Consider the following 18,933-nt stretch of genomic DNA (forward strand, 5'->3'; position numbering starts at 1 on the left):
ATAGAGTAGCAAGCAAGAAAAGAAAACGCTCCATCTCCTCCGCGCCGGATCGTCGTCGTTTCGTTCGTTTTATTTCAAAACGAAACCAGGCATGTACATATGTTTTTCTAAACCTCAATCAAGTCATATTAACATTATTTTCATGATTCATGACCACCCTTCCATGCCAAAAACGAAATACAGCACAGAATTTTTAAGGAAACACATGCAGATTTTTTTTGAGTTCTTGAGCAGCTTTACGGTTTCACTTGTTGTGATGTTTCAGGTGGATGGCTCGACTCCAGGCTCCCAAGGCGACATCTAGGCATGTACTAGGATGGATTAGGACCACTTTGGTCCATTAAAATCAGCCCCCATGCATGAGAGAAATCGAGATGACAGCAACTCCCCTTTGCTGTCATTTTTGTGCTTCAAATTTCAGTTTTGTTGTCATGGGAAGAGATCTGATCTTGGCTGCCCCAGGGGCTTATAGCCATGGTTAGATCACTTCCCTAGCATGTCTAAGACGTGACTAAGTCGCCCTTTTGGTGGCTCGGTCCATGGCTCCTCGGTTTTTAAATCAAAACAACAAAACAGCCCCTCCCCTTCTCGCCCCTTCGGTTTTTGACAGCTGGTGTGTCTTGGCTTGTTTGGGTTAGATTTCGAGTCATGGCTGGCCTAGGGCCAGTAGCCATGGCTAGGACCCTTCCCTAGCAAGCATAGGACGTGGTCAAGTCGGCCATAAGTGGCTTGAGCCATGTCCCAAGTCGTTTGGACAGAAGCAACACAAGTGTCCTCTCGGCCCCTTCATTTTTGACAGCAGGTTTGCATTTCGTTTTTGTGTCTTGGTGTGGATCTGGTTCGGCCTTGTGCCCTTAGCCACGGTCCATACCACACCCCAAGATGTCTAGGTCATGCCACGGTAAATTGGTGGCCACTGGAACGACACAAGACATCGATCAAAGCAAGACACTACGCACTACACAGCTGCTGGATTTTTTTGACAGCAGGTTGCTGTGCCGGTGCGAGGGCTCGTCTGAGTTCTTGGTTGGCTTTTAGCCTATGGCCTTGGACTGGACAGTGCCCCATTGAGTTAGGAAGGTCATGTTTTCGACCGTTCGTGATTCGGATCATTTTTGAGGTCGTTCGAGAATTTACGGTGCGATGTGCCAAATTGACTCTCGATAGAATGTTTCATGTTTTGGCCTCCATATCACCTAGATTTCGACCCTCATAATTTTAGGAGCATAAATTCATAATTTTAAGCGTATTTTAATCATGACGTCACGTTGGTTCAGTGTTGGTTCGGGTTGGTTTAAAGTCATGATTAAATACGAGGCCGTTAGACGTAGTTGTCGCATTTTAGAAATTTAATTGCATAAATTTGCCTAAGAAAAATCCATTGCATATTTTCATGGTATTTTTAGCTTGCAGCGAGCCTGGGGACGATCCATTCCAGTTGGTAAAATTTCAGGATATTTTCATTATCGTCAGTTAATTATTTTACGTGCATGAAAACAGAAAAATGATTATTTTTGAGATTTATGCGATATGGCTTGTGGTTCATTCACTATGTGGGAGCATTATTTTTACGGTCGCCAGTGACCGCTCAGTTCAGGTTGGTATCATCGGGTCTTCAGTGACCGCTCAGTTCAGGTTGGTACCATCGGGTCTTCAGTGACCGCCAGTTCAGTTTCAGGCTCCCCGGTAGTCAGTTACCGATCAGTTCAGCTTAGTGCAGTGGCCACAGGCGTAAAACATAATCTCAACAGAAAAGTTTTATCAGTTATTTCAGTGCAGGCTCCAAGGAGCAATTATTTTCACTGTGATTATCAGTTCAGCATGCACGTATTATAATTGCTCAGTACAGATTATTTTCAGCATGTCTCATGGCATGATATTTTATCTCATGCATATTTTACTTCAGATTTTACTCGTTACCTGTGATATATGCATGCTGAGTCTTTAGGCTCACTAGACTTGATTGTTGTAGGTACTGATGAGGCCAGGGCCGAGGGCGGGGACCAGTGAGCCAGCTTGGGTCGGCAGTAGTGGCACCCGAGGACCTCAGTGCAGCAGTTGTTATTTTATTCCGCAAACAATTTTTATCAGTCGTTGGATATTTTTTTTTAAATTATCATTGTTGGCAAAATTTATTTTCTTCCGTTGCTATGTTTTAAACATTAAACTTGATTCATCAGTTGATTTTATGAATTAGGCCATTTAAGTTCTTTTAAAAAGAAAATTTTTAATTTTCCGCAAATTTTCAAAGCTAGCAGTTTTAGGGCCTTTAAAATTGGTATCAGAGCGGTGGTTCTGTATAGGGTTACACTACTACTGACCGCGAGAAGCTCACGAATTCATGTCTTCGGTCTGTAAGTTTTACTTTTCAGCATTTTATTTAAAGCATGAATTATTTTAAACAGCATGTTTCCATGAAATATTTTACGTTCAGTTTTTAATTGTTCAGTGTTTATTTAAATTTAAAAATAAATTATGAAATTATGCATGTTGGGTACGTTTGGAATTGGACATGTCTAAGAATTCGAATATTGGGCTTTATTAGAGGTTGAAAATGATTTGACTATATTAATTTTTAGTTCAGTATTGTTGATGTGCTCCTTATGGGTTATAAGTTAATCTTGAAATTATGAATGCTGTTGAGACTTGTAGAATTTCTAAGAAATTATTAATTGTTCTTGCTTGCTAGTCGAGTAAATTTTTGAGGATTTCATATAAGCAATAGCGATTCGAAGACTACGACAATCTTTAGGATTATAAATGTACAATTTGAGGATTTTAATTATCTATGGAAATGTAAGATTAATTATGAGAATTTATTTAGGATGCATGCTCTACATAGTTGGATTTAAGGATCGAATTGCGGAAATTGAGAATTTTAAGGATTAAATGCGAACTTTTGAGAAATTGGAATTTTAAGTATTTATATAAATGTAAGACGTGTTATGGGAATTAATTTTGGGTTTAATAAACTTAAGACTGTTGAACCTTATGATACGGGAAATCTATAAAATGAAATTGGGAATACTGAGGACTAATGGGTAATTGTGGAATTTTCGAGATTTAGGGAAAAGTTGGACGATATTCGAGGAAAGTAAGAATTAATTATACAATTTAAGAAATTTGAGAACTTATTTAGTAGTAAGTGAGAATTGAACGGTTTAATTGGTATGAATTTTCAGTTATTTAGGCTCGAAGGAAATATAGAATATTAAAATATTTGGGTTATAATGTTATAATGAATGGTTACCAAGGACATTATAGGATGAATCAATCTTAAGCGTGAAAATTTAAGCGTTAGTGAAATAATGTTGTGACAAATTAAGAATTTAAAGTGATGACAATTTAAGATAAATTTGATCGGTTAGTTAAGTTATAAGGATAAAAATTGAGTTAGTAAATTTCTGGGAACATAAGTTTGATGTGTCACAAGTTTTAGTCATGATCTTAACAGTTAAGATTATACCTTGTGAGAATTTAATTTTTTTTTAGGAAATTTGGGTACGTTCATGGTTAGTTTAATTGGTAGACGCACGTAAGAGGTGAGGTAGACACCTTGTCTTGAGAAATTTTGGAAGTCATTAACAAACTTGGGACTAAACGGATATGTGTATTGGAATTATTTTATTCATAGCTATTTGGATTAGGTAAGTTTGAATTTCAAATTTATGGGATATTTGTTCATACGGAAATTTTGGGTGAAAAAAAAAAAAGAATTAGTTGTGTTCAATATAAGTTATCAATTGATGAATATTAAGATTTTTTTTTTTTTATAGAGTAAGGAATCTAAAAACTTTGATACGGGGATTCTAGAACTCTATGAGGTATAAGTGAGGTTGATTTATTAGAGTTATTCTAAGGCTACCATGGGATGACTTAATAAGTTTTTACGTTGATACGTAAGAATGTGACACTTGTTCCAATGAGGAGAGTCCAAGGATCTTAGGCTAATTTTGTTATAGGATTGAGATAAGGTTAACTTTTAAGTGTATTAACGAGGATAGAAGTCGGTCAGTAAATTTTGGGGGCTAAGGTTTCCTAAGTTGAACTGTCTAAATGCTAATATAATAAGTCGATGAATATTACGAGTATAGTATAAGAAAAGTAAGGTGCGATAAGTTTAGACATCCATCTCTAGTATGAGAAACTGCGGGATAAGCCAAAATTCAGGGCTATAGTTGAATAGAACTAAGTCACCATAAGTTGTTTTAAGTTGCGATTCACAAACGAGTACTTTGGTAGACAAATTTATATAGGATCGAGGAGACGTAAGGACAGCTTAATATTTATCTTATCAAAGTAGAGCATCGGAAGCGTGGATTATTCGGATTCTATAACTAATAGTCTAAACTTTTGTGTATCGAGGATAAGCGAATTTCGAGGACGAAATTTCTTTTAAGGGGGGAAGGATTGTAGAACCCGTAAATCAGTCTACGTGTAAGCCATGCATAATTCTAGTATTTAAAATTAAATTGACTTCATTGCATGATTATTTAAATGCATTTCTTTGAAGTTAATTATTTTAGTCATCAGTTTAATTTTATCATTTCAGTTAATTCAATGAGGCCGGACTGGAGTTGGAGGTTTGAGATAGAATTTAAGATTCAGAAAACATTTCAGAATTTATTTTAGCTAGCAAGTAAGTTAATTTAAGTTAAAAGGAAGTTTAAGGAGTTATTTTAGCAACTTGAGGTGAGTAGAAAATAAATTCATTTAAGTTCCATAATTAAGGGGTTAGTTCACTAAATTAATTAAAGGATAGGTAAGGCTCTTAAGTTTTAAAAAATTATCAACTAAACAACAATTTCCCTTCATTTTTATTGTTGAATTTCGGCCCCTAGGTTACTAGGCAATTCCTTTGCCAACTCACCCTTTGACACATTCTTTGTTAAGTTTAGCATGCAAGCCTTTTTAATTATTAACCATCCTTAATTAATTAATTCATAACCAATATCCTAACCTAGATTAGCAAGTGGATTCGGTCACCTCTTTTCCCCCCCAAGAAGATTTGATAGCAAACCAAATTCAAAATTCAAAAGAGAGGAGACTTGGTCATACCATTTGAATTCCTTTATTAGTGGATCTCCCTCACTCTCCTAACCATCACCTCCCCTCACCCATGAACGAAATTCAGAGCATTTTATAGTAAAAATTTCGTGAGCCTCATAGCAAGAAGTAGGAGAGGAAATAGAGTAGCAAGCAAGAAAAGAAAACGCTCCATCTCCTCCGCGCCGGATCGTCGTCGTTTCGTTCGTTTTATTTCAAAACGAAACCAGGCATGTACATATGTTTTTCTAAACCTCAATCAAGTCATATTAACATTATTTTCATGATTCATGACCACCCTTCCATGCCAAAAACGAAATACAGCACAGAATTTTTAAGGAAACACATGCAGATTTTTTTTGAGTTCTTGAGCAGCTTTACGGTTTCACTTGTTGTGATGTTTCAGGTGGATGGCTCGACTCCAGGCTCCCAAGGCGACATCTAGGCATGTACTAGGATGGATTAGGACCACTTTGGTCCATTAAAATCAGCCCCCATGCATGAGAGAAATCGAGATGACAGCAACTCCCCTTTGCTGTCATTTTTGTGCTTCAAATTTCAGTTTTGTTGTCATGGGAAGAGATCTGATCTTGGCTGCCCCAGGGGCTTATAGCCATGGTTAGATCACTTCCCTAGCATGTCTAAGACGTGACTAAGTCGCCCTTTTGGTGGCTCGGTCCATGGCTCCTCGGTTTTTAAATCAAAACAACAAAACAGCCCCTCCCCTTCTCGCCCCTTCGGTTTTTGACAGCTGGTGTGTCTTGGCTTGTTTGGGTTAGATTTCGAGTCATGGCTGGCCTAGGGCCAGTAGCCATGGCTAGGACCCTTCCCTAGCAAGCATAGGACGTGGTCAAGTCGGCCATAAGTGGCTTGAGCCATGTCCCAAGTCGTTTGGACAGAAGCAACACAAGTGTCCTCTCGGCCCCTTCATTTTTGACAGCAGGTTTGCATTTCGTTTTTGTGTCTTGGTGTGGATCTGGTTCGGCCTTGTGCCCTTAGCCACGGTCCATACCACACCCCAAGATGTCTAGGTCATGCCACGGTAAATTGGTGGCCACTGGAACGACGCAAGACATCGATCAAAGCAAGACACTACGCACTACACAGCTGCTGGATTTTTTTGACAGCAGGTTGCTGTGCCGGTGCGAGGGCTCGTCTGAGTTCTTGGTTGGCTTTTAGCCTATGGCCTTGGACTGGACAGTGCCCCATTGAGTTAGGAAGGTCATGTTTTCGACCGTTCGTGATTCGGATCATTTTTGAGGTCGTTCGAGAATTTACGGTGCGATGTGCCAAATTGACTCTCGATAGAATGTTTCATGTTTTGGCCTCCATATCACCTAGATTTCGACCCTCATAATTTTAGGAGCATAAATTCATAATTTTAAGCGTATTTTAATCATGACGTCACGTTGGTTCAGTGTTGGTTCGGGTTGGTTTAAAGTCATGATTAAATACGAGGCCGTTAGACGTAGTTGTCGCATTTTAGAAATTTAATTGCATAAATTTGCCTAAGAAAAATCCATTGCATATTTTCATGGTATTTTTAGCTTGCAGCGAGCCTGGGGACGATCCATTCCAGTTGGTAAAATTTCAGGATATTTTCATTATCGTCAGTTAATTATTTTACGTGCATGAAAACAGAAAAATGATTATTTTTGAGATTTATGCGATATGGCTTGTGGTTCATTCACTATGTGGGAGCATTATTTTTACGGTCGCCAGTGACCGCTCAGTTCAGGTTGGTATCATCGGGTCTTCAGTGACCGCTCAGTTCAGGTTGGTACCATCGGGTCTTCAGTGACCGCCAGTTCAGTTTCAGGCTCCCCGGTAGTCAGTTACCGATCAGTTCAGCTTAGTGCAGTGGCCACAGGCGTAAAACATAATCTCAACAGAAAAGTTTTATCAGTTATTTCAGTGCAGGCTCCAAGGAGCAATTATTTTCACTGTGATTATCAGTTCAGCATGCACGTATTATAATTGCTCAGTACAGATTATTTTCAGCATGTCTCATGGCATGATATTTTATCTCATGCATATTTTACTTCAGATTTTACTCGTTACCTGTGATATATGCATGCTGAGTCTTTAGGCTCACTAGACTTGATTGTTGTAGGTACTGATGAGGCCAGGGCCGAGGGCGGGGACCAGTGAGCCAGCTTGGGTCGGCAGTAGTGGCACCCGAGGACCTCAGTGCAGCAGTTGTTATTTTATTCCGCAAACAATTTTTATCAGTCGTTGGATATTTTTTTTTTAAATTATCATTGTTGGCAAAATTTATTTTCTTCCGTTGCTATGTTTTAAACATTGAACTTGATTCATCAGTTGATTTTATGAATTAGGCCATTTAAGTTCTTTTAAAAAGAAAATTTTTAATTTTCCGCAAATTTTCAAAGCTAGCAGTTTTAGGGCCTTTACATCCCCATGTATAGTTTTCTCCCGGTCGATCGAGTGTATGTGGAGAACATCCCCTTGTTGGAGCATATGTGTCGAGTTGCTCCAGTATCAACCCACCACTCGTTGGGGTTTTCAACCAAATTGGCTTCCAAAATAACTGCAGACAAATTAAGTTGAGAAAAATCAAATGGTACCGACCTTTCTTGAACTACATTGACTTGAGGATTTCCCTTTTTTGGCTTCCTACAATCCTTAGCCATGTGATTTGGTTTTTCGCAGTTATAACAAGTGCCTTTGAATTACTTCTTATTTGGTGGTTGTAGGCCTTGTTGTGGTTGCTTCTCAAACTTCCTCTTCTTTCCTTTGAAACTCGTTTCAACAATGTTTACCCTTGCTGCCATTTTACTTGCCTTGGCCTCGGTGCTCTTGTTGTCCTCTTATATCCTCAATCTCATAATGAGATCCTCCAATCCCATCTCCTTCCTTTTATGCTTCAAATAGTTCTTGAAATCCTTCCACAATGGAGGGAGTTTCTCGATCAACGCAGCAACTTGGAAAGATTCGCTTAGACTCATTCCTTCCGCATGAATCTCATGCAAGAGAAGTTGTAGTTCTTGCACTTGACTCAGCACAGATTTTGAGTCTATCATCTTGAAGTCCAAAAATCTCCCAACAATGAACTTTTTCAAGCCCGCATCCTCCGCCATGTATTTCTTATCAAGCATATCCCAAAATTCCTTGGCGGTCTTGACTTGACAATACACATTGTACGATGCATTGGCAAGTACATTGAGGATGTAGTTCTTTCACAAGAAATCACATTGGTTCCATGCATCCAAATCGGCCCTCATGTTGGTGTCTGTCTCGTTTTCAGCAACGATGGGAGAATCCTCCTTCAAGAACCTTGACAAAACTCAAGGTTGCGAGATAGAAAAGCATCTTTTGTTGCTATTTTTGAAATCTGCACCAGAAAACTTCTCCGGTTTCTCTCCCGGTGCAACGGCTGCATGTGGTGTTGTAGATGTTGACGCCATTGAAATTATTCTTACAAATGATTAAAAACCAAAATTCTTCTTAAGATTGTTGTTTGTGGTATTCAAAGATGAGAGGAGAAGCAAGAAGAAAATAAATGAATGGCTTTGTAGAGGCAAGTGTTGAACACTTTCTCCTTAAGAAGAATTTGCCCCTCACAATGTGCTAGAGGTTGGTGGCAATCTTCTCCCAAGATACAACTACAACTCTTGAATAATGAGCACTCAAATATTCAAGTTCTATCACAAGGAAATGAATGGAACTCTCTCTTGTTGAAGAAGGAAGAAGAAGAAGATGCAAAAAGATGATATTATGCAATATATTTTGATTTCTAAAAATCAATCATTTAATGTTTTTCATGTTAAAAGACATGATCTTTCATTCATAGGGAGTGTCCCTTGGCCATTGTAACTGATCAGAATCATCAAACAATACCAAGGAAATGAAAAAAAAAAATCAGAAAATTCGAAGGGACACGAATACCTGCAGGCACTCGCTCGCGCCTGCACGCGCGCGCGCTGCCGAGCATCTCTCGGTAGCGTCTGCTGAGCTGCCGAGCGCTCTCGGTAGGCGCTGTCTGCGCGCGCGCAGGTGCACGCCTGCCACTGGCAGGCGGCAGGCGCGTGCACCCGGGCGACTGTACACGCGAATTTTTTTTTTCTTCGATTTTTGTCCCTTACATGTTCCGACTACTCGTTTTAAGTTCGTTCATCATTCGATGAACTTGTTTCGAGTTTAGTTCAGAACCACCGAACTTAATATTCGTTCATTAAGTTTCGTTTTTCGTTTCGAATTTTTTCAATCAAACATATTGATTTATTTGCTTAATTTTCATTAATTAAGCATCAAATTCCAACAAAAAGTACTTAAAAGCCCAATCTCCCACAACCATATATTGATGGTCATAAATATTCACACCATTAAAATGTGAATCATATTGAGTGAAAGTTGAAGATTCTCTTCTAATTACAAACCAGACACTTGATTTGTACATTAATTAAATTATAAGCCTTCCTAATTGAAGACACAATTTACTTTCACAAGTCCAATAATGTTCAAAAATCCCCCACATTAATGTAAATTGTGTTAGAGTAAATACTCAACAAGTCAACTTGTAGCTTGAGTTTATCGACTCTTATGCTATAAACGATCTTTGTTTTAATAATATTTTATGTTTTATACATTTTGTCATTTAATTTATTTGTATATTAATGCAAGTTGAATAAATAAATATATTGAATATATTATAGTACAATGAGTTCGTATTTATGATGGCGATCATGAACACATTTAAAAGTTACCATATGTTATAAACTTGTTCTTAGTCGATCCAGCCACTTAAAATAAGGATAAAGTTCGCTCGAGCTTAAGACTAGCATATGTGATAGTGTGTACCACGTTTCATTGGTAGGGACATGAAGATGTTTGATCATACATGATGAGTACCCATATGATGGGTCACTGAACAACCTTCTCTCGGATGTTCCAAGTGGTTATCATGTATTGAATAAATATATCCATGGTTATGAATTTACAACATTAGTGCTTACTATCCAAGACAACATAGAGGCTCTACATACTAATGTTTACTTTAACTCGTTTATCGACTCCGTGAGGGTCATCAGGTAGAGAGGTTGTGTGTATTATAGACATACGTACAAGCCAATACTTTGTATTCAGAAATTCACTGCTCATCTATGAATGTTGATATCTTATAAGATCTGATGAATTAACAGTGCAAATAATATATGGCCAGAGTATGAGATGTTCTTTAGGATAAAGTGATTATCTAGTTACACATGTTATGACACTATGATTCCCTAGTGTGAACTTGATAAACATAAGCGTGTTTCTTTTCAAGAAAGTAATAAAATAAGTTCTATTTTTTTTTATCTCATACACAGTGATTTGTGGGTCCTTTTACTATTCTTAACATTTTTTGAGGTAAGATGATTTGTGTCATTCATTGATGATTGTACTCGTGTTACACATATTTTTTTGATTAAAAACAATTTCGTGTCTCCGTGATTAAAAATCAATGTGGAATCCAATATCAAGAGAATTAGCTCAAATAATGCCAATGATTACTTAAATAATGTCGTTACACCTTACTTTAAAAAAGATGGGATATTGCATGAATCCTCATGTGTATATACAACATAACAGAATGGAGTAGTGGAAAGGAAAATGTATATCTTCTCACATCCACTAGAGTCTTATTATTTCAAAAAGGACTGCCAAAATCTTTTTGGGGGGAGCTGTTCTTAAATCCATTAACCTTATAAATCGTTTACCTACTCGAGTTTTGGGGCTCAAAAGTATAATGGAAGCACTCTCAACCTTTTATCCAGATCTTTGTATCATAGATAATCTTTTTCCACGAATTTTCGGAAGTATGTCATTTGTCAATATTCATGGACAAAACAAGGGGAAATTGGACCCAAGGTTAAATGTATCTTTGCGGGATATTCTTTAACTAAAAAAGGGTACAAGAGTTACTACCTTCCGTAAAAGAAATTTTATATCTGGTGAGATGTCACTTTTAAAGCAGATGCGTCTTACTTTACCGTACATTACCTTCTACTAGCTCATCCTATATTCCTGAACCAGCGCCTACATTGCCTAACTCCAGCTTACCAAGTTCTGAAAAATCAGTCTCCACAACTGAACCAACTGTGATTGAAAATTCAAATATTGAGAGTGATAAGTTTTGTAAATATGGCTGCTCCTGGATCTCTCAATTGTCCAACATCCAACTAGATCGACTACTTGAGGTCACAACTTTTCACTCTTCATTACAAGATGAAACTAAAAATGAGACCCTTGACCAGGATCTTCCCATTGTTGTAAGAAAAGAAACAAGGAGGTTCACCAAACTATCTATGTACCACTTTATCATTTTCTGTCCTTCAAGCAATTTTCACCTTCCCATAAAGACTTGTTAATCTAAAACCATTGATATTCTCAAAAATATATCTAAGGAAAACAAACAAGGAGGTTCACCAAACTACCTATGTACCACTTTATCATTTTCTGTCCTTTAAGCAATTTTCACCTTCCCATAAAGACTTGTTAATCTAAAAACCATTGATATTCTCAAAAATATATCTAAGGACCAAAAGGAATGGAAACAGGCCATGAATGAGTAACTTGAGGCATTAAAGAAGAATAAAACATAGGAGTTGATAAAGTTAGCTAAAGAAAAGAAACACAGCGGATGTTAGTGGGTTTATAATGTGAAGTATAGAGCTGATGAGTGCAAGGTACGGCTTGTAGCCAAAGACTTCACTCCAACTTATGACATCGATTCTTTGGAAACTTTGGCTCAAGTAGCAATGATGAACATAGTTAGAATAATATTGTAATTAACAACTATTTATGGGTGGGAATAAAAACAATTTGATGTCAAGAACGTTTTTTTTTTAATGGAGAATTGGAAGAAGTGATTTATATGGATGTTCCACCAGGTTAATCAAATAACTTGGCTGTTGATGCAGCGTGTAAGATCAAGAAAGTTTAGTATGGGCTTAAGCAATCACCACGAGCTTGTTTTGACAGATTTGCGCGAGCTATATATGTTTGCTACGGGGTATAAACAAAGCCAAGGAGATCACACGTTTATGAAAAACTCAACTTAAGGAAAAATCACAGCCCTCTTGGTATATGCTGATGATATTATTGTAACAAGAAACGATGAATGACGGAGAAAGAAGCGCTAAGGTTGCGATTGGCCAAAGAATTTGAAATTAAAGCATTGGGACGGCTAAAATATTTCCTTGGCATTTAAGTGGCTCACTCTAGATGGCGTATTTTCATCTCCCGACAAAATTTTGTGACAAATCTTCTCAAAGAAACGTGCCAGAAATAATGCAAACCAGCTAGCACTCCTATCAACCCAAATATCAAGTTAGGAGAGGAAAAAAAGATGTTGAACAGATAAAGGAATGTATTTGCGACTACTTACTAGACGCATTTATTTATCTCATACACGACCGAAAAGTTCTTATGTTGAGGGCATAATTAGCTAGTTCATGTAAGAGCACAAAGAAGGTCATCTTCAAGCAGCATATCGGGTACTGCAATACCTCAAAAGAACATCATGAAATGCTACATTGTTTAAACAAAGTGACAAGTTGTTGCTTGAAGTCTACACAGATGCTAATTATGCCGGATCTATTATTGAGAGAAGATCAACCTCAGGGTATTGCTCCTTCCTTGGTGAGAATCTAGTGACATGGAGAAGTAAGAAACTAAACGTGGAACACGATCTGGTGCAGAAGCTGAATTTCGAGCAATGACACAATGAATATGTGAACAACTACAAATAAAAATGTCTTAGATGATATGAAGATTAAGAGGGATGACCAATGATGATTTACTGTGATACTAATCTGCAACCAACATAGCTCACAGTCTAGTTCAACGTGATTGAAAGAAGTATATCGAGATTGATCGACACTTCATCAAAGGAAAAACTAGAAAGTGAGTTGATTTATACACCATATGTGTCCACACACAACCAGCTGACGGATGTGCTTACCAAAGGATTTAGCAGTTCTTGGTTCCAAAACATTATCTCCAAGCTGAAATGGAAATAGAATCTCCAAGCTGGAATGGAATATATCTATTCACCAGCTTGATGGGAGTGTGGAAAAATATATTTTAATTGGTATTTTATTCAGAGATTTGTAGCAGATTATATATATCAATAAATTGTTAAGATATCATCCCGGAAGTTATGATATTTGAATAATTTGATAGACTCATTTTCTTCTATGATTTTTCCTAAGATTTCTATACAACAATGTAGTTGTATTCTTTCTAATTAAGAGAAAATATCATATTTCTATTCTGCACAATATCAAATCATCCGATCGTTTTTTTTTTGACAACTAAAAACAATATCGTGGAAAAATTTACGAGTTAAACACATGTAAAAGCAACATCTAAATTTCTCTTGCCATCGGTTGAAAATGATGATGGCATCAATTATTATTCATTGAGTAGCATTCTAAAGCTAAAATTCTTCAGCTTCATCAAGAAAAATCGAGGGATATACAGCTGCATTAGAGAAATTGAGAGCTTTCTTGAGCTTCCGTGGATCAAATATTTCGACTTGAACCAAAAATGTTGAACTGACTGGGCGATGATCAGATAAACTTGTCTCTACTCTCTTGTAAGAAAGTTGTTTAATGTCTTTCCCTAACCAAAGTATTCGGTCGCACCTGCAAAATTTTTAACCATGGTTATTTCGTGTAAAAGTAGTAATGTGCAGCCTTTTGAAGAAAATTTGAACTTACCAAGCTGGAGATCTCTTCTTCTCTCCTTCTTTAGAGCACTCCCCGACGTACTTGTCAGTGTCGACCTCATACTTGTATGTAGGTGCAAATTCAATGGTCCCTTCATTCCACCCATCAAACACTCGCCCATTTCGAAGCTCTTTGATTAACTGCAGTATATTTTTGGCATGTAAGAATGTCTCCTCTCAAAACATAGTACATATCAAGTGACGAAGAAAGAAAAACATCGGGAATAACAGAGCATCCTTCAGATTAGCCCTCGTCTAAATCAAAGCCAAAGAAACGTGTTAAATAACATGTCGCCCCTTTATCCAGCAACCAACTTAGTTGCTGAAAGAAGAGTTTGCTCAGTTCATGCTTTTTCCAATTCATTTGCTTTTAATCACTTTACTTGGAAGCGTTCAAAGTTAATACAAACTCATAGATCTCAACCCCCCTTGTTCCTGAAGAAGTCTGCCTTTCAGATATCTAATTCATCAAATCAGTCACCAGAACAAATAACCAAAATCATAACAGGATTATCGATATAACGAAGGCAACTAGACAGTTGATACGGAAAGTAATATAGCTGCCTAATGATACCTGATCACTGTTGAGAAGTTCTGTCCACCGCTTCTCATTAACAAGCTTCCTCACTTCTTCATCCAACATATTGAGCCGATAATTCAGATCTCCAAACCAGAATATCTGACTGTTGCATCGAAACATAGGCCACTAATAATTTCATTACAAATTCATTACTATCTATCTGATATTATTTGTTAATCATTTAAGGACACGTTACTAGCTAGGTATTTATTATATCATTTAAGGACAAAAGAAATGCCAATACAATGGACGACTAAGCCATTTGGGTCACAGAACTCCCATAAATGTTTGCGGTTTGGCGAATCAGAATAAGATGAAACACAAGGATGCTTCAAGGACTAGTCCAATGCAAAAAAAAAGCTTTTCAGACCAAAGTACTTTTCTCTCAAAAATTCCAATACTAGACTCTGATGTTCAAACTATAGTAATTCCCACTGGCATATGCCCAGGAACAAAAATAAAACATGATTAAGATGATCTTCAACTACAGAGTGCACTTACTCGTGAGAAGGAATTGTTTGGGGCTGCTCAATGTCAAAGACAGAAGAGAAATGAGTCCGCCGTAAAATCTCACATACATCAGAATTACGCCTTTGCTTATCCCCAAACTTTTGACCCGAAGATAAATGAGAACAAACAAAGCATAGACGAGTTTGAAAAAGGGACATACTGACAGATATCGATCCCTGTACAGAAGCGAATGAATTTGTAACAATAAATTTGTGCTAGGAATTAATCATGTAACATAAGAGTGCAACACTTTGAATTATCTATAATTGGGAATTTTCTGGACACAACAATCATGTATGATATATCTGGTCTATGCTACATGATATCATAATTCATAGTATCTAATGCTATCATATAATTATGCTTCATGTATGTAAACAAAAAAAGAAACAGAAATAAGAACTATAGATGATAAAGAAAAGGTAGAGGAAGAGAAGGAAAAGAAGGGAAAAATAAGTACAGGGAAACACTACCTTATTTCCCATGTATCCCATTAGCCCAATTCCAACCTGAGAAACTTTCAAGTTGTTTATGTGTCTTCTTAATCTTCTATGCACCCACACTGATATGTATATTCCAACCATCTGCTTGCTCACAATCCGAATATACATTGGCCGTGATTTCAATGCATCCTTTGAAGGTACATTTTCCTCTTTGACCTCTAACATTTCTACCAATGGATCTTCTTCATCTCCAAAAATTTGTTCTGATTCATCAGAGAGAGAATCTAAAACGTCAAGCTTATCATCCTGGTCCATACAAATTAATCCTAAGTTTCCAGAGCTATGATGCATTTTCTTCAAGACAGAACAGCGTTGACCACTACTTTGAGGGCTAAAGGCAAGACTGCTATTCATCCATCCAGAACCAATTCTTGCAGAACTGCTTAGAACTCTTCGTAATTTATCTCTAGAAGCTAGAGTTTGAGATGTAGCTTCCAGTGAGTGTTCAGGCCAGTCTAATCTGCTATCCCAATCAATGCCATATATTTTACTTATGTGGATATTCTTCCCAACGCTGTTTTTCTCACTACCACTAGTTTTGACTACGCATGTGGAATTTTCTCCAATTAATTCTAGTACGGGAACATCTGCAAGTACATCAGAAGCAGAGGAAGTTCTTAAAACAGGAGAGGGTGGTGCACTGTAGCTCTTATGTTTAGTTTCAGGTTCCGAGGACTTGTTTAAAGTCTTTCGGATAATTGCCTCCCATTTGGATATCGGCCGTCTATTTTCTGCTCCAAGTATATTCCCAGCATTCAAAGGAACAACCTCTTGAAAACTGCGCACCATAAAATTTGAAGGAAATTCAGAATCGAACTGAGTCTGAAAAATATTGCATTATAAAGGATAAATTTAGAGGAAGCTAATTCAAAACGAGAAGTAAAATACATTCTCTTATCAACCATAAATACAATTGGTAAAGCATAAGTCCAAAAAAACGGAAAAATAAAGCTAATCAAGTTGATAGATTTTGTTTTTGAATCAGTTGGCAGAATATCTTTAAAGGAGAAAATTTGGAAAAATAAACTACCTAAATAAAAGTTAGCATCACACTATAATTTGGTTGATTCTTCTAACTTCAAGTACTGAGAATAATTCACATGTTTGAAGATGTAACTTACCCAAGAATGTACATATCTGCTGGCTCTTGTATGCATAGCCATTCATCAATATCGAGATTGTCATTAGGGAGTCTACCAGAAACATTCCAAGTGCCTATAGTTACTCTGCGGAAAAAAAAAAGAACAGTTGAGGAATCACATTGTTATGGTACAAAAATGAAAGAGACTGAGACTCAATGAAAGCACGGTCTACTAAAAATCAATCACCAAACCTCACATCTTTTGTGTTAATATACAGGACTCGCAGAGTTTCAGATTTTCCTCTTCTGTGTTTTAAAGAACACTCTTTTGAAGGCATCCCTGGAGAATTAGATTTTCAATCATTAATGATCAATACAAGAACTGAGAATCCAATTTTTCCGATGGTTGATTCCCATCACATAGCATATGATCATTTCTATTAATATTTGCTACTATTATGGTTTGCCATCGTGGAGCCTGTTGTTCCACTTCCATTGACATTACGAGGAACGGATGCCGTTTTTGACATAGTTTATTTAAAAATATAAATAAAAATAATTAGATAATTTGGATAATTTTCTAAAAAATTGGAAAAAAGTTGACGAAAATATTTAAAAACTTTCTGCACCAGCATCTAAATCGCCGATATTCCAAAGAAAAAATGGCGTTATAGTGACGCGTCCGTTTTAGCTTGAAACTTTGTCGCGGCAGCTGCCATTACTTTTACGTTCTGGCCCTTAATTGACCACGATGGCAAACCATTGCACCAGTTACATTAAAATTAAATAAAATGAACTTCCGAAAAATTTTAGAAACAACTTCAGTCCATACATTCATGCATCACTCTCAGGAACTCCTCATATTCACAAATCTTGCACAAATTTATTTCTTTGTAATCCAGTGATCATCATCATACAGCCATCTGTTTTTCATAAAGCTAGTTGCTATATTGGATTACAATAGTAAAATCATATGACCAAATTTACTTACTTCCTGTTTCTTCAGTAGAGCATACGGACTGAAATCCTTGTGGTACTCTGACATTATCCTCATGCCTTGTTGCATACTTTGGTGAACAACCTGATAGGAAATTTCAGATATATTAAAACTTAATTCCATCAAGAAAATAATCCCACAAATCAAATTTGCACAGAAAATTCAAGAGAAATCAATACCACCATCCTCACTATCCTTGTAAAAACAAAAGCAATAATTTGGAAAGAAAAAACCAAATTTGCACAGAATTCACGAAACTCCACACCATCATCCTCAACCCCAAATCCAATCACTATGGTAAAACATAAGCTTGAACAAGAAACAATTTCGTTAACAAATACCATCATCCTCGCTTTCCGTATCAACCTCATCTTCACTAAAATCATTAACCTTTGGCTTAATATTCAGCCATTTCTTCATCACAATGGAAGGCCAGAAGGGCTGTCAACAAAGAAACAAACACTATCACCAACTTTACCAGTCAAGCAATTCAACAAACATTTTCATCACATCACATCACTCACCTCAGAACGCTTTGCTCTCTGAGTTCTCATGCTCCAATCATCAACCACAAATCCCACAGCCTTTACAATCTGTTCACAACTGTACATGGAGTTTATATACATGGTTTCACGCCATCCCAGTACAAGTTGTACAACGTTAGGCTCCTTCTTGATGCGAAACACAGCGAAGATTCGTGATTTGGACCAAACAATAAATGACAGAAAAAAATAAGTAATAGTCAAGAAGGAAGAGACATCCACTTCCCAAGTTGCACTGATAATTTTTTATGGTCCTAACACGAATTGTCATCTTTTTCTTGATGTTTGAAAGCATTATTTAACAACTCGAAAAAAAAATGGAAGAAAAAATCAAAATTGTATAGTAATAGTAGAATGTCATCCTCAAGATCTTCATATTGTGTAAATAAATATAGACTAATTTAATAGGCTTTGATTGTTGGCGACAACTGCACGGAGTGTGTATATACATACTCACGCACATACACATTCATTTTATTTATATTTAAATAAATATAAAAATATAATTATAAAAAATAATAAAAAATTATATTATAATTTTGATATAAAATTTATATTTAAATGAAGATATAAATATGATTATAAGAAATAGTGAAAGATTACATTATAATTTTGATATAAAAATAAAAAAATAAATAAATAAAGATAGAGAAAAAAAAATTTGAACCTACAATTTAAAGTATAAGAAACAAATGTTATATTTGTTAAGTTATATGTGACTTACATTAAATTATAACTATTAATATATATAATTATTAAAACATACCATGACACTAAAGATCTCACACTTGGCAAAAACTTGTGTGAAACGGTCTCACAGGTCGTATTTTGTGAGACATATTTCTTATTTGAATCATCATGAAAATTATTATTTTTTATACTAAGATTATTATTTTTTATTGTAAATATCAGTAAGGTTGACCTATCTCATAGATATCTC

At 36.5% G+C, this 18,933-nt stretch overlaps 1 protein-coding gene across 1 annotated transcript; it reads right to left on the bottom strand.

Annotated features, from left to right (window-relative positions):
- Positions 1-13,339: 13,339 nt before the first annotated feature.
- Positions 13,340-18,301, bottom strand: LOC140811882 (type I inositol polyphosphate 5-phosphatase 2). Its single transcript, XM_073170002.1, has 10 exons — positions 17,976-18,301; positions 17,793-17,892; positions 17,446-17,535; positions 16,707-16,794; positions 16,495-16,599; positions 15,344-16,151; positions 14,862-15,046; positions 14,355-14,463; positions 13,773-13,921; positions 13,340-13,697 (listed from the first exon to the last, which is right to left on the bottom strand). The coding sequence occupies exons 1-10, from the start codon at positions 18,075-18,077 to the stop codon at positions 13,490-13,492; spliced, it is 1,944 nt and encodes a 647-aa protein (XP_073026103.1). The 5' UTR covers positions 18,078-18,301; the 3' UTR covers positions 13,340-13,489.
- Positions 18,302-18,933: the final 632 nt, after the last annotated feature.

This window comes from Primulina eburnea, chromosome 14 (genome assembly GCF_022965805.1).
Source record: "Primulina eburnea isolate SZY01 chromosome 14, ASM2296580v1, whole genome shotgun sequence".
In the NCBI taxonomy this organism is placed as follows: domain Eukaryota; kingdom Viridiplantae; phylum Streptophyta; class Magnoliopsida; order Lamiales; family Gesneriaceae; genus Primulina; species Primulina eburnea.